The sequence below is a fragment of the Aquila chrysaetos genome, chromosome 4, assembly GCF_900496995.4.
Source record: "Aquila chrysaetos chrysaetos chromosome 4, bAquChr1.4, whole genome shotgun sequence".
NCBI classification, from domain to species: domain Eukaryota; kingdom Metazoa; phylum Chordata; class Aves; order Accipitriformes; family Accipitridae; genus Aquila; species Aquila chrysaetos.
The window spans coordinates 35,263,847-35,283,989 of NC_044007.1; the positions used below are offsets into that span (position 1 = coordinate 35,263,847).

The following is a 20,143-nucleotide window of genomic DNA, read 5'->3' on the forward strand; positions in this document are numbered from 1 at the left end:
CTTGGTGTTACTCTGAGAAAATTAGTGTTCTTTGTAACCTCTCTGGTCGGCCAGTACAAATATTGTTAAACACCGAAGAGGAATTAATTTCAAGTTGTTACATTTAAACTTTAGATGTTTTATGAATTACTATGGTAACCAGAATCTTAATTTCCTAATTAAACTGTATGAATCTGGCCTTCAAGGGCTTCATTTAAGATTTTTTTTTTTTCTAAAACTACATCTGGCTCCTGATAATCCAGTTTTGTGTACTAATGAGACACAACATGAGACAAATTATTTTAAGTTGTGGTAAGGGAGAGGGGAAGGAAAAAATAGTCCTTCATAATATCTTTGGAGAGTATCTTCCAAATTTTCTGCATATCCTTAGTTGCATATTGGCCTGTGTGTGCAAGCATGTAGCAAGCAGCTTGAGGAAAGTGATTCTTCCCCTCACTCTGACATATCTGAGTACTGTCTTTAGGAAGCCCCAGTTCAAGACAGACATGGATGTGCTGGAGTGAGTCCAACAGATGGCCACCAGGATGGTTGGAAGCTAAACTACATGATGTTCAAGGAGAGGCTGACTGGATTTCTTCAGCCTTAAGAAAAGAAGGCAAAGGGAAGATCTTGCTGATGCCTACAACCTAAAATGGGGCCACAGTGGGAAGACAAGGGGCAACAGACACAAATTGGAATGTGAGATATTCCAATAGGATACAAAAGAAACATTTTATACCAGGAGGGTAGTCAAACACTGGAATGCATTGACCAGAGAGGTTGATTAGAAGAAAATTTTTGAAATATTGGTTAGCCCCTCTCTTAAAACAATTATTCAGTATTTGGATTAATTCTGGTTAGTAGGCCATGATGCCCTCTACGATTTTGTTACAGTTGCTATAGAGTACTCTTGAGCATCTTCTGGAAAACGTCTATAGGCAGCTGTTCATTAGTTTGTATAGAAATAATTGAGTTGATGCTTGATAGAACAAACCAAATTTTGAAAATGTCTGGTGAAAGCCTATTAAAGATACCCAGCTGTGTTCATCAGATAAGGTATGATTAACTTGTATGGCATGGTTAATGGAATAGTAGAGTGTTGTAAAATAGATAGTATATTTTATTATTCCAGTTGGAAAAAAACAAATAAGGGCTTATATTCCCAAAAGTACCCCTTCTTAAATGTGTATCAGTTGGTCCAATAGAAATAATTATCTTTGTGTAAAGACTTTGCCTTGCTTCTCTCTGTAGTGGCTAGAGTAATACTTACGAAATCATTAAAAGCATTTCTTTCCCCTTGAGCTGTCTAACACTTTCAGAGCTCCTGTCATGGGGACTGGAGAAACCTAGGAATTTATTATTAAATCATATTTTTGTCCTTTAATTTCAAGGGAAGTTATCCAAGATAGTCAGTATAGCTGGAGAGAATAAAAATGTAAAGGTTCTGTGCCATCTCTAATAGCAGTTGTTGGTCTTCTGTCCTGATGGCCTGCAATTGTGGGGTGAGATCCTCTTAATTTGTGTGTGTGTGTTGTTTTTTTTCTTTTTTTTTTTTTTTTTTTCTTCCCCTCCTGGCCCTACCCTTAGGGGGAGCAATGTTGAGATACATGAAATCCGTCAGAGCATAGTACAATGGAGAACACAGCTGACGGGTTAGAGTGGTTACAGTAAAGCTGAAGGAAATAATGCCTTTTGCTGATACTTGGTCCTGTTTGGGACATTGCTCTGAATGAAGAACAAGTCCAGAAGAGCTGTGGGTTTCTTGACCTCTGCATCCCCTCCCTCCAGTGTGGAGCTTTGCCTAGGAATTTACTGTTAATCAGAATTACACTGGAGTTTTTTTACGCATAATAGGTAATCATAGTCAGGTTTTCTTTGTTGATTCCCTTATTTCACAGTGATAAGTTTCTTTGATAAAGTTTGCTTTCATTTCATTACAACACTATCAATGTTATAGGCTTGCTTTTCTGGGGGACTTACTTTATTGAGTTTCTTTGGCTTAATAGTCAGATAACATATCCATTTTCTACTGAATGTGCTCTTTTCAGCTTTATATGGGAATGACATGGATTTTTTTTTCTTTTATTTATATTCTCACTGAGAGCTGCAAATACAGGTCAGACTGAACTTACATTGATACTTGTTTGAACTGGCTAACTTAGAAAAGATAATTTCTTTCTTGTCTTTAAAAATATGATTTTGTTTACTGTGATACTTTTGACCCAAAGTGTAAATAGTATCTGCTGTTATTTCTCTGGGATGCATTTTTTGATCTTAATATATTTTGTATTGCAACTGAGGAGAAGCAATGTGTTGTCTGTATGTATTACTTGCATTCAATGGGCAGGCCCCCGTGACAGTGTGAGTAAATGTTTTAAGATCAGAGGAACAGAGTGCTTTAGTGGTACGCTGCTGATCAAGTACACATTTTACATTTTTTTTTTTTTCCCCTTGAGTTACTGGTTTTTTTAGAAAGAACCATAAATATTATATGTGAGAACTGAAAAGCTGTGAAACAGTCAGAATATTTTTGAACTGGTGAGATGGATAAAAAAGTGACTGAGATTGTATTAGACCGAAAAGACAGTTGCTGGAGAAAAGGGCCAAAGGTCCAGACTTGAAATGAGAAGTGTTGGTAATTTGGGATTTTTGGTAGTATACAGAATAAACAAAATTTCCTCTTTTCAAATTACTGTCTTTGATCAGATACTGATACCTTAATGTGGCTGGTTTTAATTTAATTTTAAAATGGATTTTAGGCTACTTTTATTAAAAAGACAGTTACATAGTTTGTCTACATGTATAAGCAAATGGATCTACTGAATTATTTGCTGTTCTTAAGTACATTTGTACTTTACTATTTTTTACCTAATGTTTCTAAATCTCCTCTTTAAGGGAAAGAGTTTGAATTTCCCTTATCATATAAGGTTCTCATCTCTGAACTTTTAAAATATTTGTCAATATGATGATCTGTATGACAAGGCATACACAGGTTGACTACCACTGAGGTTTATTTGATGGTGGTCTTGGAAAGTGTCAGAAAGAGAATTGGCTTCAAAACATCTCTGCCACTCAAATTAAGGATTTGTAAAATGGTTTTGGAACTTTGTTCTTTTGCAGTTTAATTCATAATAGTGGTGTTAAACGCTGGTGTTTATAATGTGAAATTTTCCTAAACTGTGCATAAAGCAAAAGATGAACACTAGGAATCTAATCTGTTTTTCACTGTATTAGCAATGTATATAGCTTGCTTATGAAAATGCTAGCACTGTTTTTTCAATTTGTTTATATCTATACACCAATTATAACAGCCTTTAAAATTCTTTTATGACAACATTTCATTTCAAAACATATTTGTTTAATTGCTTGCAAATAAAAGACCTTTAAAGTGTGTATCTGTGTTCAAGGTAGGAACTTTCAAAATAGAAGCTCGAAGCAAGTGTTCAGGGCTGCTTGATGGAGGCAAAGTTATTTCGAAATGTAAATTGTGAATGTATGGGGGCTTTTTCTTTAGGAGTTGTGTGTCTGAATTTATTGTAGTCCTATTTCAAAGGTATTAAAGAGATACTGAATCACTTCTATGTTGACAAATGAACGCTTTGTTTTCCCCAGTGGATTTTTTTAAATTCTTCTAAGCACCAGAAAAATTGTTTGGAAAATTAGTAAGAAACAGCTACAAATGCGTGATAAACCTACATTTTAAAAAATTGTATGTTGAATCGAAATTAGATACTAAAGCCCAAACTATATATTTTTATTCCTCTTGAGGATAAGGTCATTTTGATGAGTGGGATGATGGAAGTGGACTGGTAGGCGGTAAACCTTAAAATGGTTGGCAGGAAAAAGGAGAGCAAGAAATGAGAAAGCCTTGAATTTTCCGTTATCTAGATAGCTTGGAGATGACAAAACATGTCGTGTAACTGTTTATATGGAGAAAATACACTCTGAAAGCAGTGCCAATGATAGCACTTTACAGAGGTTGCATTTCCCTTGCTCCATACATTGTAAGAAACAGTTCTGGTAGTTACATAGAAACAGCTGGTTGCAGTTACCCATTTATCCCTGTCAAAATAGGTGAGAATTACCTGAGCTACTGGTGTAACACTTTTCTAAATACTATGACTCTGTAGGCTCTAAGATACAGTTACTATAAAGTTATAAAATAGTTCATGATCTGCAAGTCACATAGTCTTGTTTTAATTTTGTGTTCCATCCTCTGGGATGGCTTAGAACAAGGCAAAAGCTTGCACAGATGCAACATAGAAGTGTCTTAAATTACTTGGAGGAGGAAGAGTTTACTGTTAAAATCTTGGAGAATTAATTGTAAATCTGATGCTATGGGGAATATGAAATGTTCATTGATAGATGTAGAGCTTTGACTGACATCTTTGTAATATGACAAAATCCTGGATACCTCTGTGTATTTCATATCACAACAGTTCTTCACTTGGCACTGTTGCAAATACAAGTGCTGTTCCATTTTACCAAAAAAGTAAGTTTAAAGCCTGTGACTTTTTGCCTGTGACTTTTCAGTTTAATTTCTAGGAGAGGAGTCTTCCCTCTTTCTCACCTTTCAATTTCACTTTATATTTAAATTTTCAAATAAAATTCCTTTCGCCTTTAGTAGTTAATGAAATGTACTTTAGTGTGCATGTTTATTGTTGAACTTTATTTAATATTTAAAATATTCTATACAATTTCTTTATAGAAACGATTACAAAAAGAACTATTGGCATTGCAAAATGATCCACCTCCAGGAATGACTCTAAATGAAAAGAGTGTACAAAATTCAATTACACAGTAAGTATACATTCTATTTTGTTTTTGCTATCAAGCTGAAAAGCGTAAGTAATTAGAAGTTCTCTGCATGCCACTTCCACCACTTATTCCAAGTAACATTCTGCATTTTTGTTTTTAGTCTAGGGAGTGAAACATTGTTCTACTTAATGAGCATATTGCAGTAATGTGCTGGACACTCTTAGGAACTGGATGGCGAATTCATTAGATTTTTATTAGGCATTTTACTGTCTAACAAAATGTCAATTGGTAAAAGCTTCTGCATATTTTAGAATAAAATAATTTAATAATCTTTCATAGCTACTGACCTGTGAAACCCCTGTAGATTTACTGAAATAATGGAGTAGCTGATTTAGAGTTTCTACATTATTTGTATTGAGTATATTTCATAGCTGTTAATTTCCATTACCTTCTTTCTCTAAAGCAAGTGGAAGAAACTTCTTAAAGAGCAAATTTATCTAAGTACATTTTTCTGCACTTTCTTTCCTGCTGTAGTTTTTTCTGTGATTAGCGAAACAGAAGGAGAAACATGGTTAAATATTGTGTCCTGTCCATTGAAATGGACAGAGATTGTTCCTGGTATTAATTTAAATTATTATTTTAATTGACTGAAACTCAAAACATTTAGACTGTGTTGATATTTCTTTTAGATAATTTTCTTAGTTTAATTTTAGAGAAATGTTAAAAAAATCTTAGCAGATGTAAACATTTATGAGAGTATGAATCACAGGCTGTATGTTCTGGACTGTATTATTGATTGATGGATCAATTTAAAAACATAACATAGAGCTGTCTTCTCATGTTGCTTCACATATTGTCCTGGTTTTGGCTGGAATAAAGATAATTTTCTTCTTAGTAGCTGCTGTAGTGCTGTATGTTGGATTTTGGATGAGGATAATGTTGATAACACATTGATGTTTTAGCTGTTGCGAAGCAGTGTTTATACTAAGTCAAGGACTTTTCAGCTTTTCACACTTCACTGCCAGCAGAGGCTGGGAGTGCACAAGAAGCTGGGAGGGGACACAGCAAGGACAGCTGACCCAAACGAGTCAAAGGGTATTCCATGTCATATTATGTCATGCCCAGTATATAAACTGGGGGGAGTTGGCTGGGGGGCACCGTGGCTCAGGGGTTGGCTGGGCATCGGTCAGTGGGTGGTGAGCAATTGCATTGTGGATCACTTGTTTTGCATTATATTATTATTATTATTATCCCTTCCTTTTCTGTCCTATTAAACTGTCTTTATCTCAACCCATGAATTTTACTTCCCCCCCCAGTTCTCTCCCCCATCCCACTGCAGGGGGGGAATGAGCAAGCAGCTTGCATGCTGTTTAGTTGCTGCCTGGTGTTAAACCATGATACATCTGCATTTTTGGTGGTGGCACTCAGACCATGTTACATGAGGCTTTTCTGAGCCTTGTATATACTGAGTTAAACACTGCTATTGCTTTTTAAATGATGCTGGGGTTTGTGATACTTCATGCAGATGCATATGACTGAAACAAATTGAAATAGCACCTTCCAGAGTTTGGTACAAATAGTAATAAACTGCTGTACAATTGTGAATTACAGCTTGTCTTTCTTGCTTTACTTTGGGTTTTCTTTTGGAAGCAATATACTTAAATTTTCTGAAAAAGGGACTCAGTCTAATATTGCAAGTGTTTTTCACTCATTTAAACAAAAACCAACTATGAAGTGAAAGTTTACAGCAGATGAAGAGATGTAGAAGGAAAAAAAAAATCTGTTGAGTGTTTTTTTTCTGTTTGTAGATTGCCATTTTTTTTAGCATGTCTCTGTTCCCAGAGTACTACCTTATTATTTTTTTCTGCTATGTGCAATTTTTATACTTTTCAATACTTTGCAAGTAAAAACTTCCTGTTTGCTGTCATGCTAGATTTTGGAATTGTCACTGTTTAAGAAGCTTACTGTCATGAATAACATCGTATTTTTTATCTTTGAGGTTTTTTGGTGCCAAGTAGCATGTTCTGAGTTCATTAATCAAGTTGCAGTTTGAACTGGTGCAGTAAAGATTTGTGTAGCAATACAAGCTTGGATTTGAAAGATGTGAAGTAAAATAATTGGATCCCATGATGTAACTGGGTCATCTGAAATGTTAAGCAATCATGTATTTTAAATACACAAAGATTAGAAATTTGAGATGGCTAAACCGTAAAGCACACAGGAAAGATGGGTTCTAGTGATTCCTTGACCGTAAAAGGAGCAATGTCCAGGCAGAATTATCTTCTACTTAGTAAATGAAACTATTTTAAAAACTTGAAAGTGGAGGTTCTGGATCGCAAGGACTAATAAAGCTGAAGAGTATTGGTGCACCATGTGTATAAATGTAAAAGCAGAAGGCATAAGAAGAGATAAGTGGCCTGGAGTGCAGACAGATTAAATCAAAGGAGTCTTCACAAAATTAAAATATGGAACACTGATACACCCATCACTATGCTACTGTTGAAGATGCGTTCCTTCTGAAGAGTGTGACAGCTAGCAGTTCAGTAGAAAAAAGAGTGAGTAACAGAGGGCAAGATAAAAAATGTGCGTGGCTTAAATACAAGGGGAGAGTGTATCTGATATGAGGATGGAGAGGTTGGGAATAGGGTCATCAGGACTGCCAGCTGGAGGAGATGTTGACTTTTCTGAACACGCTGCTGTTCTGAAAAATCTTGGCTGCCTCACTTGAGTCTGATATAAATCTTATCTGAGCATTTTTGTAGTCTCTTGCTGAATCTTTACCTTTTCGTCTTGCTCAAATGTGTAAAACTCAACGAAGGGCGAAAGACAAAAATGGGGAAGTTATGCTGCAAAGGATGGTATTAAGTGATCAACAATAGAATGCCAAAATGACAGAAGCTAGATAGCAGACTGTTGCTGTATGTGTTGAACAATATGCAAAGCATCTATTTTTGACTGGATTAAAAAAAACCCCAACAACCCAACCCAAACCCAACAGTAAACAACTCACACCCAGCTACCCCCTGCCAACTCCAGCTGTCAGTTACTTCCGTGTTATTATGATGGAAGGAGCAGAAGCAGAGAAAAAAAAAATACTGTGATATGTTGAGGTGTTATCTTTATTACAGTTGCAAATCATGCTTTTTGTTTTGTTTTGTTTTTAATTTTCTGTGACCTTTTCCTTTTTATACTATTCACTTTTCCAGTTTTGGTTCCATTGCCTGCCAGGTTATATACCATTTAATTTCTGAGTTTTTCACAGATGTAGGTGCAAGAGGAGCATTGTCCTTCCCCTTTGCATACAGATTTTATTTTAATAAACTGTATTGATGATTTCCTTGACAGAAAAGTAAAACAACGTGAAAGAGAATGCGTAGTAGTTTTTGTTCCAAGCTTGTTTCTGTGTAGAAATAAACTTTGGAACAGGTCTTTGTTTCAGCTTTGTTGTCCCACATTAACAGCCATTTTATTGGGAACTGATGGGTCTGTGTTGAATTCAAGTCATAATTACTTGTATAATTTGCTGCACTATATCAATGCTTGTATGTAAAATACCAAGCTTTTTTCTTTCAAATGTAGACTTGATGTGTTACTTGCCTTTGTGATGGTTATGATACTAATGGAGAGTTTAGAAATTGGGCTGTGATTGGTAATTGATTTGATTAGTCCTGTGCTCCAGGAGTAAAATTACTTGTCAGTCCAAAATACTAACAATTTTTTCCCCATTCCTTAGGTGGATTGTAGACATGGAAGGTGCTCCAGGAACACTATATGAAGGGGAGAAATTTCAGCTTCTATTTAAGTTCAGTAGTCGGTATCCTTTTGATTCGCCTCAGGTAACTGCTTTCTTCCTTCTTGCTTAATGCTACTTTTAGGTTATAGCTGGATGACACATGCTGAATATTAGTATCATCCCCATATCCTAATGTGAGGTTTAGTTACTCTAATTTGTATTAAACACATTGTGCAGATGCCTTTTCTTTTAAAAAATTACTCTGCAGTGAGGTATAGTGCTGTGACAATCTACTTGGTTTCGTAGGAGATGAAAGAGCAGTGTAAACTGGAGGCTTCTTTGAGGCTGATATTCATATCATGTGAAAGAGCAACACAGGGTAAAGTGGGAAGATTCCCTTTACTGTGGTGTAGGAGTAGAGTAAACAACAAACTGCTGCTTTTTCCCCTCTCTTTTTGCTTCCGACTTCTTTTTTTTTTTTTTTTCTAGTTTGTTTTTAAGCCTCTTGCATCTTCTCTGCTGCCATTATTCATACAGCTGGAGCAATATTGTTCTTGTGGTAGGGATTCTCATAGGTACATGACATCTTTGAGAGGCCTATAAATCTAGTGGTTACAGTTGAGATGTGAGATACTGTGTTGCTTTCATGGCAATGTAAAGAACTGAAGGGACAGCAATACTACTAGGCTGCAGAATGAGATCTGTACATCCATCCCTCCATTACCCAAGGGAAATGTTACAAAACACGGCTGGTAAGAGTAGTGTTCAGCTATCAGTGCCGCTTTTCTGAAAAAGGAAGAAGAAAAGCAAGAGTGCCTTAGTTCTTATCCTGTCTGTTTCAGCTCAAAGTTCCAAGAATGATCTCTGACACTTTTCTCATTGGTGTTGAGACTGAAGCATGGAGCTGAGAGAGACACTTAAACCATAAACATGACATGTTTTTAGATACTGTGATTAAAACCTAGAATGCTGACTTTTCAGTCTTAGGTTTTAAGGAACAAACTGGCCACCTGTACTTCTGCACTTCATCAGGTTTGCAGTGAACTAATCATAGGTCATCCACAAGAGAGTAGCCACTTTCATTTGGTTCCAAGTAGGTACTGTTTGTACTCATTATCCAACCTGTGTGTGTGGCTCTGTGCAATTTATTGTAAAACAGCAAATTAGATCTGTATGTGTACACTGACTTTTAGCACAGAAAACAATTAAGTATTTAAGTACTGCATACTTGATTGTTGTAGATGGCTAGAATTTCCATTATAAAAACGCTGCTGTGTGGGTAGTTCATTCTATATTACAAACCTCTGGGTCATAATTCTCTCTCCTGCAAATCTCCTTACTGTGAGTCGGCAGTTTACACTTCTGCTGCTTAATCATTTGGTTGTTTTCTGCCTTTAAACGTATATTGTCTATCATAGTGTGCATACTTTTACTTACCTAGCATGCCTAGTTCTGGTTTTCCTATAGAAGGAAGATGTTAGTTAGAAGTGAAATACATTACTAGATTATGAAGGTAAGCTCTTCAGTGCTTAAGAAATACCAATTTAAAGACCCATGAAAGATCATTCTGCATCCAGTTTTTCTGCTGCCTTAGAAACCTATCTGCCATTTGTTAAGCTCTCTAATTTTAGTTTCCTGTATGATGAAGGTGTTGCTTCTTTCTTGTAGTCAGTGATGAGGTGGGTGTGTTGTATACATGTATACATATTTGTACACATACATGTATCTATATAACTTAGGAAACACTTAAGAGGCTTCTGGGTATTATGGTTATGAGTGGTAGAGATTTATTGTGTCATTGCATAAAAGATTACTGACAGTGGTTATGTTGAATAAGGAGCTCAGGAGGATAACGCTGCTACAAAGGTTTTACTTTTACTCCATTTCCGTTCGTCCTGAGCCAACTATGTGTTTGACAAAAACTTGATGTAAGAGCAATAGTCAAAATTGGTTTTCTAACCTTTTTTTGACTGTGATATTATCTTTTAATAGAGAGGAGTTAAGGTTCTAAATGCTATTCTTACATATTCATCCATGTCAAATAAAAACATATTCCCTTTGAAATAATGATCTAAAAATATTTCCTATAAGGTAGCATACTTTGGTTGTACAAGTCCTTTATTTTATAGTTAGTAGGATTGATACATTTTACTCTTTATGCTGGAACCTGGATGAGATGTCCAGAACTTAATTTCTATGGTGTCCAGGGTTATAGAAATACTTATTCGTGAATCTCGGTTGTGTTTCCTGGTGTACAACATTGTGGCTTATGAAATCATTAAAATCCAGTGTTTTGGCTAGGCAACTGTATTCCTTAGGACGTGAGAGACTGAGGCCGTAAGATACAAAAAGTTTAGTTTGATGTCTTTACACTGTTACCTTTGTATTTTTCTATGCTGTATAAATATTCATAGAAAAAACCCTACATATAGCCATTTATTTAACTTCATCTTCACTAGCTATTTAGGCTTCCGTTGTTTTATTTTACATTTCAGTTAATAGCTTCCAAAAATGAATGAATCTCACATGGTAAAGTGTATTTAATGTAAGTGAAAATGGCAGATCCACTTCTTAAATAAGATATTGTTTTCCCCAAAGCAATACAATTATTTAAAATGTGGAACATAAATTACAGTGATGTTTGTTCTTTTTTTTAGGTCATGTTTACTGGAGACAATATTCCTGTTCATCCTCATGTTTATAGCAATGGTCATATCTGTTTATCCATTCTAACAGAAGACTGGTCTCCAGCTCTCTCAGTGCAATCTGTTTGTCTTAGCATTATTAGCATGCTTTCCAGCTGCAAAGAAAAGGTATGGGCTTTTTTAGCACCGTTGGAGTAGAATAAGTAAAAGTTAATAGTTTTCTACTTTGCAAAGTGAGATTTTTCATTTCTCAAATTCTAAAATAGGCAAAACTACTATGTCTACATTTCTACTACTGAAAAAATACTAAGCTAGAACTGCAAAATAAACAGTGCAGTAAGTACTTTGTCACTGTTTTCATGATAACCTACTCAGATATCATTATTGGAAAAGAGGAATGAATGGAATCCTTCTAGTTGTACTAATTGTGAAGTTCAGTCATGTTTTAGGACAATTCTGTGTAAATTGATTCTATCTCTAAAGGCAGTGCAAAATGCCTATTGAAATGTCTTTAGTGCAGATGTTTGTAAGGCTTTGCAGCTGTCCTATTTCAGTGATCTTTATAATTTTCATTTCAGGAAGGTAAATGGTGCTAAGCTGCTTATTTGGTCATAGATGAGTGGTACTGATACCTCAGACCTTTTCTGTGAAGAGACTACCCTTTTATTTTTGACCATTTCTTTCGCAGTGGAATATCTGTGGAAGTTAGATGTGGTCAGAGCTTGTACATCTGTGCTATCCAAACATGCCTATTTATGTCACATCCCAATCAGTCCTAGTCATGTGTATGTGATAGAAAAATACCCCCAAAATGGCTTTGTATTGTATCCTAGGACTTTGGTTTTGCATAATGATGACACTTATGAAGAAAGCTGAAGAATATGAAGTATTGATCAGATATAGATGTTTAAGTTCATTTTTTCACCCACTCCAAGCTGAGACTTATGGATGGGAATTGGATCTAATATATCAGAATTGGATTCCAAACTGCAAAGGAATTTCATTTGGCTTTTTTGAACAGCTATTCCTTTCTTGTGGGTTGTTTCCTTTCCTTTTTTTTAATTCTTTTTTATTTTATTTTATTTTTATTTATTTCTCCCCTGTCTGTCCGAACTGTTTGGTATTTTTCATTAATTTTTTGCTTGGAGTATCTCTAGTGAGAATTCTTACCTGGATCATTAAGAGATTTTTCTTGACAAAGTTCTAGCCTTGCCTGTTACCTCATTTTCACTGCATTCACATGGTACCCTTTCATAAGCTTATTAAATAGCTCATGTATTACAATATGAGGATTGTTTGATTATTTGTAGGTCTTTTCTTCTGTTGCAGAGGCGACCTCCAGATAACTCATTTTATGTAAGAACATGTAACAAGAATCCAAAGAAAACAAAATGGTGGTATCATGGTAAGTATTTAACTAGGAGCAGGAATTTTGAAGTTTTTCAGGCTGAAGGCAATGAAAATGTAGGAAAGTAGGAGAAATGCATTCAAAACCTTAAACTCTTTTCTTAAATTTCAAGAAGTTATTAAAATCCTGTTTCTGAGATACTCTGCTGTGCTTTTATTTTATATCACATTTTAATAATTCCTGATGGAAATTTAAACTGCACAGATTTATGTTCTAAATTGGAGGTTTGAATCTGAATGAAAGTTCTTATAAACTGTATTAGTCCATGACAAGTCTTAAGTTTGGGATTGGGGAAGGTCTGTAATGAAACTAGGTTTAGCTCTAAACCCAGGTTTTTTTGTTGTTGTTGGTAATGCTTTAAGAGCTTTTATGACAATTAAAAAATGCCTATGTATTTGTAAACAGCTATGTGTTTTAATAGATTTCCGCTGTTAATCAGAATTTCCAGTGTGGGACAGTTGGTTGACTTAAGGGCTCTTAAGAACTAGTAGTCAATAATATAGTAATAAGATTCTACATGTACATGGTAAAAAACCACCATACTAAAATTGCTACGTATAGTACTACAGTGTCTGCAGTGCCAGTTGTTTTGGTTTGGTGGGTTTTTTGGGGGTGTTTGTTTTTGTTTTTTTTTTTTCTCCCCACCTTCTTTCCATGTGCTCTCTGTCTGGCTTCATACTGTGTGGTTTCTTTCTTCTGCCTCAATATTTGTCATCCTTTTCCCAGAGCTGGGGTTGACTGTATGTGCTTGTCTTATCCACTCCATTGGTGAGGAAAGAAAGAAGCAGGAGTTAGAGACGGGCTATGCTTTTCTTCTCTCCTCTGTTGTTGGCCAATACTTTCTTTGCTTTCCCTGGGAAAATACTATATAAATGGCGGTTATTGGAAGCCCATGTATTTTGGGAAAGGATGTGTTTAGAGCAAGTAATGCTGTATGCTAGGGTGGTGCAGGAGCAGTTGATCCCATCACTGCCTTTCACTGAAGGCTCCATCATAAGACATCCTCTGTTTTTCACTGCCTCCCCACCCCAGGACATCTTCTGTCCCCTATGTGAAATGAGACTGGGTATTTTGAGACAGTGGGAGTTAATGACTGGAGAGGCAAATGCCAAAACCTTCACCCTTAGATTCTTAAAAGTCCATGGATGCATTAACAAGTGAAACTTGAGAGTTTCATAAGACTTGCTGAGACCAATGGGGTTTTGATGTATGGTAATGTAACAGACTGAAACTCTGTTTCTCATAATACTCTAATAGTATCTCTAAAACAAGGTGACTTCAATTACAGTAACAGGAGTGCTGTATGTCATAAGATTAAGAGGTATTTAAGAAACTCAGGACTGTTTATCATGTGGTTGTACATTATGTTGTTTTTAAAATTGATTCCAAGAATAATAATCCTGTTGCCTGCGAGGCTGGGTTTTTAATCTTCACCAGATTATTCAGTAGTCACTTTCTCTTCTCTTTCTGTTTTCACACTCTTGTAATGTGTTTGGTGCTTCTCCATTTCTAGTTTTGCTTTATCTTTATTGGCAATTTTGGGAGAATTTTTATTAACTATTTTTATTTTCACTTGCTAGAGAAACAAGTAAACTTTCATTTATTGGCTTTACCTTATGATTAAAATATGTTTTGTCTGCTTTGGATTTGTACTAGTCTTGTTTTGATTCAGGATTGAAGTCTATCAAGGAGAACAGTCTGCTGATACTACTTTGATTTCGTATTCATTAAATTCAATTTGAGTTAAACAAGCAAAACACCAAATGAGTATGAAAAGAAGCGTGGGTTATCTGACTCTGAAAGTTGCTATATAATTGTGGCTCAAAACCATCAAGCTGCTTATAGACCACTGAACAAGTCATTTAATAACTTTGAAGTAACTATGCAATGGCTGTTTTCTAAAAGTCAGAAAACCTTACCCCTCCCAAAATTCAGAGCAATCTAAAAACCAACCTGAGGCAAGAGAAAGCAAGTCAGTTCATTTAAATAACTCATACTGTTTTGCTTCATAATATTTTAATTTGTTTTTTAACTTCCCTTTTAAGTACTAATTAAAAAGGAGGTCATGATTAGAAGTTCATTGGGTTTTACTCCCCCACCATTAAATTCATATATTAAAAAATAAAATATGCCCAATGTCCATTGGACAAAAATTTTCTTAAATGCTAGAGGGTTTTTCCTTCAAGTTTTGTGTGTCACTTGCTCCTTTTCTTACTTACAAGTAGTTTTGTTTCTCTTCTGTGGACATAAAACAAGACTGCCAAAGCATGATCTTTAAATTTTCAATGTTTTCTTAATGGGTTTGAAGAAATGGTGGGTTACACTAAAATGGGAGGTGTAGCTTGCCTGCTAATTTTAACCACCTCTCTCTGGAAAAGAACTGTCTTCAGTGTTTTGTAATCTGAAAAGATTTACAAGCCCTTGGAAAATGTGATTCTGTCATCTTCATTTTCTGTTCCTGCTTCAACTGAAGTGTCACATATCTGATCTTGTGGTCGAACCACTTCAGGCTGGGTAAATTAGGGGCAAAACCCCAATCCCAACCAAGAAAGAAAACCAGCTGTCCAAGGGTAACAACTAGGTGAAATAAATGGCAGTGCTAATGTAAGAACATGTGGGGGGAGATGCGGAGTGGTTCTGCCCCTTCTGTTGTCAGCTAGCCATTGGGATGGCTTCGCTTTAATGTGAAATTGAATCCTTCTGTTTTGAAGAGAAAGGAGGAAGACTGTCATCATTTCTAATATATGCATTTGAAGTTTTTTTGGTTGGTTGTTTTTTTGGTTTTTTCCTCCAGTAAGTGCCTGGAATTTATTTAGCTGGGAGCAAATAGTGCATGGTTGGGAGCTGATGTAAAGCAAACCAGTATGAACACAGAGGGATAAAGTGGCACTTTGAGATATATTCTGACATGTAAACATGTGTCTCTGTGCGTTTAGCTTATTACAGAGTTTTTAATCTCATTTCATCCCTGCCCCAACAAAGCAACTTATTGCATAAGCAGAGTTGTGGAGCCTTGTTTGCTACAAACTGATGTCCTCACAAGCCCTGTTTCAAGACTTCTGATCTTTGATAACTTAAAATATTTCTAGAATGTCTGCCCTACAAATGTCTGCTTCACCTGTACACTGAATTTCATGTTGAATTTTCAATCTGAGAGTTGATCGTGTTATGTTAAAGATAGAGGAGGATCTTCCAGATACAGTTTTCTTGGACATCCAGGCTGAAATTGGTTTCGTAAAGCTGTTGCCTGGCTTTGGTGTTGTCAGGAGGTAGATTTTTGTGAAAAAAAGAGGGCAATGGTGTTTGTTTTCAACCAGCACCTCCTTACTGCTTTTGGCTTGTCTTTTTTTTTTTTTTTTTTTTTTTTGAAGTAGGAAGTGTTTTCTGTGGTATTTGGCCCAAACTTTTGGTACACTGTTTAAATACCCCTTCTATCTCTCTTGCATCCTTGTCCAATCTTTTTTACATGTATAGTACCCTACTATCAAAATGAAGAGTTTTTTTACATGCAATAGTATTGATGACATAAAGTTTTCCAGTGAGAATGTAGAATTATTAACTGCTACTTTATACATACTAAATCTGTAAACAGTAAAAATACTGTTTATGAGGCTACATTTTCTAGGTGTGCGAGGTAACAAGTGCATTAAAAATAACAAGACAGTAAGTTTGTTTTCTGCTAACAAACTTAATGTTTACTGTTACCAGATGCAAATATACTGTGGGTTGATGTGTGGAAGAGAAAGTTTAAAAGGGAGACCTTTCACAGGCAAATATTTACTTTAATATTGAGCGTAATGCAGAAAAGATTGTCATAGAATATGCTTTTTTGTAATATGTTCTGTCCAATCACAGTATCTAAAATTTAGTGAATATAAGTTATTTTCAGGTTTAAGATTTTAGGATTATAATAGTAACCTATTATTTTTGCATAATTTTGTCAGCTATAGTTTGTGTTGCTTCTTGAGAAATAAATGAATATACATACATATATATAAATATATATACATATATATGTATAAAAGATTGAGAATGCAGCAGGAGAAGCCCACTCTGCTAGCTCTTATTGCTATATATTCCTTATAAAAGGATTTTTCAATTTGGTAACTGGTGTGGACCTGCTGTACTTAAAGGGGGCAAAATGTTAAGCTTATTTAGTCTTTAATTTTCCTGATGAGTGACTTTTTAAATATCAAGCGTGGAAATTACTGTCCTTTTAATGAAATATTTGCTAATACTAATATGCTTGGGGGTGTTACATGTATTTTGGAAGTTTTGTGTTTTGATAGTCTCTTCTCTTTTCCCCGAGTCGTTATTGAACAAAACTGCATAATTATTCAATTGGTGTATTTCCACTGCATGTTACTGTCTATGCTAGGAATTGTTTCTGCGTACAGCACCTTGCTAATTTGGACTTAGAATGTTTATATGTTTTCCATAAATGCTCTTCTTTTATTTTAAAGATGACACATGTTGATGCCACCATTTTGTGATCCTCGTAGCAGAAGATAGTCCTACTGAGAAAATGAGCACTTTGATCATTCAGTCTTTGAACTTTAACCTTTGACTGGAAGTGACCTATAGGCAATGAAGACTACTTCCTTTGACTGCATTTTTACTAGTGTGCATTCTGGGCGCATGTTGATCGCTGGTTCAGTCCATGCAACTGACATGCTTTTATTAGTCATACAGTATTAATGCAGGTGTCCAGAAATGTCAGAATAATTCCATTATTTTTATTTTAAGCTTTTGGAAGAATTCCAGGTCTTCATATATTGTGCAATAACACTGAGCTCCTTGACGGTTTTGGTGCATCCATTGCCGGCAATGGACATTGTACCAGGGAAAGGTTTTGCTCCTGCCACAAAAAAAGATTGATGCATGACAGAGCTTATGAAAGTTTCGGATATATTTGGATTATAAGCAAGGGATCCTCCATTACCTTAAAAGCCTCCCCATTCTTTTATATTTGGATTCTATGCACTGTGGTCACAAAACTAGCAGCATGAATCAACATGCTTAGCTGAAGGACTGTAATAAGATCATTGCATATTTATTAAATTGTTTATCTGCTGTCAGATTGTTTTGACATGGAAGGTTTTTCAAGTGACGTTGGCAGAGAGGTACAATGTTATCCCTATGGTGAAATAAAACTACTTTTTGTATATAGTTATTCATATCTCTGAAGCAAAGGTATGAGTAATTTAGGGTATGAGTGATTTAATCAAGAATTTATTTTGGAGATAGAAGAGGATGGCAGTGATATAACTGAACTTGCTGCAGTCCGTAATTGGGCTTGTAATTTGTACTTTAGAGCTTTTTCCAAATAGATTGCACACTGTTATTTCCTGCTAGCCATCAGCATGAGCCCTACTGCCTACACCAATATTTCATTTATTTATGTGTTTGAAAGCAATCCATATAACATTTTTTTGTTTGCATTCACTGTTTCTTTTGTTGTTGTATGTCATGTTTGAATGTTACAAAACAATATTTTGATTGAAAAGCTTTGTCAGAAGATATTTTCATGTAAATTATTTCTTTATCTTGTAAGCATCATCTTGTCTTTTAATCCTGTACTATAAAAACAAAAAAAAATACATTTTTGACAGAGGCTTAATGTTTTGACAAAAAAGTGTGGACCTTCTTATTTAAGTTTAGACTAAAGTATATTTTCTTAACTTGCTTGTCCCACGCAGCCATACCAATTTTTTTCCAGGCTTTTACTTCACCAAAAAAGGGGAAAAAGCCTAAAATCAGATTGATGTTTTTCTATGGAGCAACATTTATTGAAATGATAGTCGTTCTCACCACTCTGTAATATTTTGATACTGCAATTAGGTTGTCTTTTTAGGAAGCACTTTTATAAACTTAATACCTTTACACATATGCAAAATTTCTATAACTTTTTTTACTGTTGCCTTATTGTTGCACTCAAAAAAAAAAAAATTCAAGCGATTAATGCATGAATGTCTAAATCAAGTACCTGCTTGATTTAAAAACAAAGAAAAGCCAAAAAAACCCCAAACCCAACCCAGAACTAATAACTACAATAACAAACAGAAAATTGGCTGAAAATACTGATTTTTTTTCTTACTGCTGTATGATAACTGACAAGTTTTATAGCCATGTATATACTTCTCTGTTACCTGATGTTTAAAATGTTTTAAAGTGTAGATGCTTAACTCAGGGTGGATAGAGTTCAGATGGATTTGCTTCAGAGAAGTGTTTTGTACAGCAACTGAATTATGGATATTGCCAGTGAAGTGAGGCTACAATATACTTCAGGAACTGCTATTTTTTTCTACTGTACTGAAAATATCTCTTGGCCTTTAAAACTCAATGGTAAAATCTAGCTTTGGATATAAATTTGATGTGTGTATATATTTTCACAATGAGCCTTTAAAACATAGAATTCAGTTTCTTTTAAGAGCCAAAAATAATCATTTTAAGCAAATGAAATAGTTCTGCTCTGAACATTTTGTTTAGCAAAATTTTATTGTTGTGAGTTAATCAAACTGGTTATTTTTGGAAATGGTTCATATAAAAGAGCAGTAATCTGATACTTAATCTGTATATTCACATTAACTGCTCTGTATTGATTGAAATGATTGGTGCAGCTTTGAGAAATTCATGTATGAATGGTTCACATAATGGATCCTATCAAATAGTCCACAGGAAAGAGACCTTATTGTGATACAAGGTAATGTCTCTGAAGAAATGGTTCAAGAACATCTTCTCAGATTCATGTATCTTTTCATATGGTGGCTTGCCATACTACAATACATGGTTTCAGAGAAGCTTTATGACATGCTGTATGTATTTTGTTGAAGATGGGTGTCGTAGTGCAAAGCATTATACTTTTTACTGACCTATGCTATCACATGGACTACAGTGAAGTTAAATAACCAAATTTATGCTGCTCTTTAATAACCCTCCCCTATAATATATTTAGATCAAAAAAATGCAAGGTAGATTAGAAGAGAATGTACCTCAGGTCTTTTAGTTTACAGTAGAAATGCCTCCATTGGTTCTCTTGTAGATCTGTGGGTAAGTTCACCTATATACAGAGGGCCAAGACAAAGCCTATATACCACTAAAGCCCTCAAAATAATGCAACTATTCTGACAATGCTATGATGTCCTGAAATAGGGCTTGAATTAGATGAAGGTGGTGCCATCCTTTCTGTAGGGTGACTCTGTGTATGTAACTTTCTTTCACTTGGAATTTCTCACATGGAATGGTTACAGAATTGGCTTGAAACGATCTTGCTTTTATTTTGTGTCAATGTTCGTGTTGTTAAACACTTTGTTTTGTGTTTAGTGTCTTTATACTATAACACAATAAATTCTTGTTTTAAAATAGATTACTACCCTTGAATGGAAATACGTGTGGACCTTTTCATGGTGGAGTGCAGAAGCACTGTTCCTTACATTCAGCTACTCTTGAGACAAAGATGTCAGTAATTCCAAAATGCTGTGATGGATATCAAGGGAGGAATTTGGATGACAGTGAGGTCTTTCCTCTTTTCTCCAGAGGGTATCTGTTGTAACAGCTGAAGGAAATAGTTTCTTAAAAAAAAAAAAAAAAATTAAAAAAAAAAATCACTAAGATATAGTG

At 35.2% G+C, this 20,143-nt stretch overlaps 1 protein-coding gene across 2 annotated transcripts in view; it reads left to right on the top strand.

The window, feature by feature from the left end:
- UBE2W (ubiquitin conjugating enzyme E2 W) overlaps nt 1-19,887 on the top strand; it is a 33,560-nt gene extending 13,673 nt beyond the window's left edge. The window contains exons 2-6 of one of the 2 annotated variants that reach the window (XR_003923015.2): nt 4,688-4,779; nt 8,471-8,573; nt 11,128-11,283; nt 12,426-12,520; nt 16,987-19,887. Coding sequence is in view for 1 of the 2 variants with exons in the window: in XM_030011773.2 (XP_029867633.1) it covers nt 4,688-4,779; nt 8,471-8,573; nt 11,128-11,283; nt 12,445-12,520; nt 16,987-17,000 (441 nt within the window). In the remaining variant the exon portion in view is untranslated. The remainder of the gene's footprint in view (nt 1-4,687; nt 4,780-8,470; nt 8,574-11,127; nt 11,284-12,425; nt 12,521-16,986) is intronic. The other variant, XM_030011773.2, reaches the window with a different exon arrangement.
- Nucleotides 19,888-20,143: the final 256 nt, after the last annotated feature.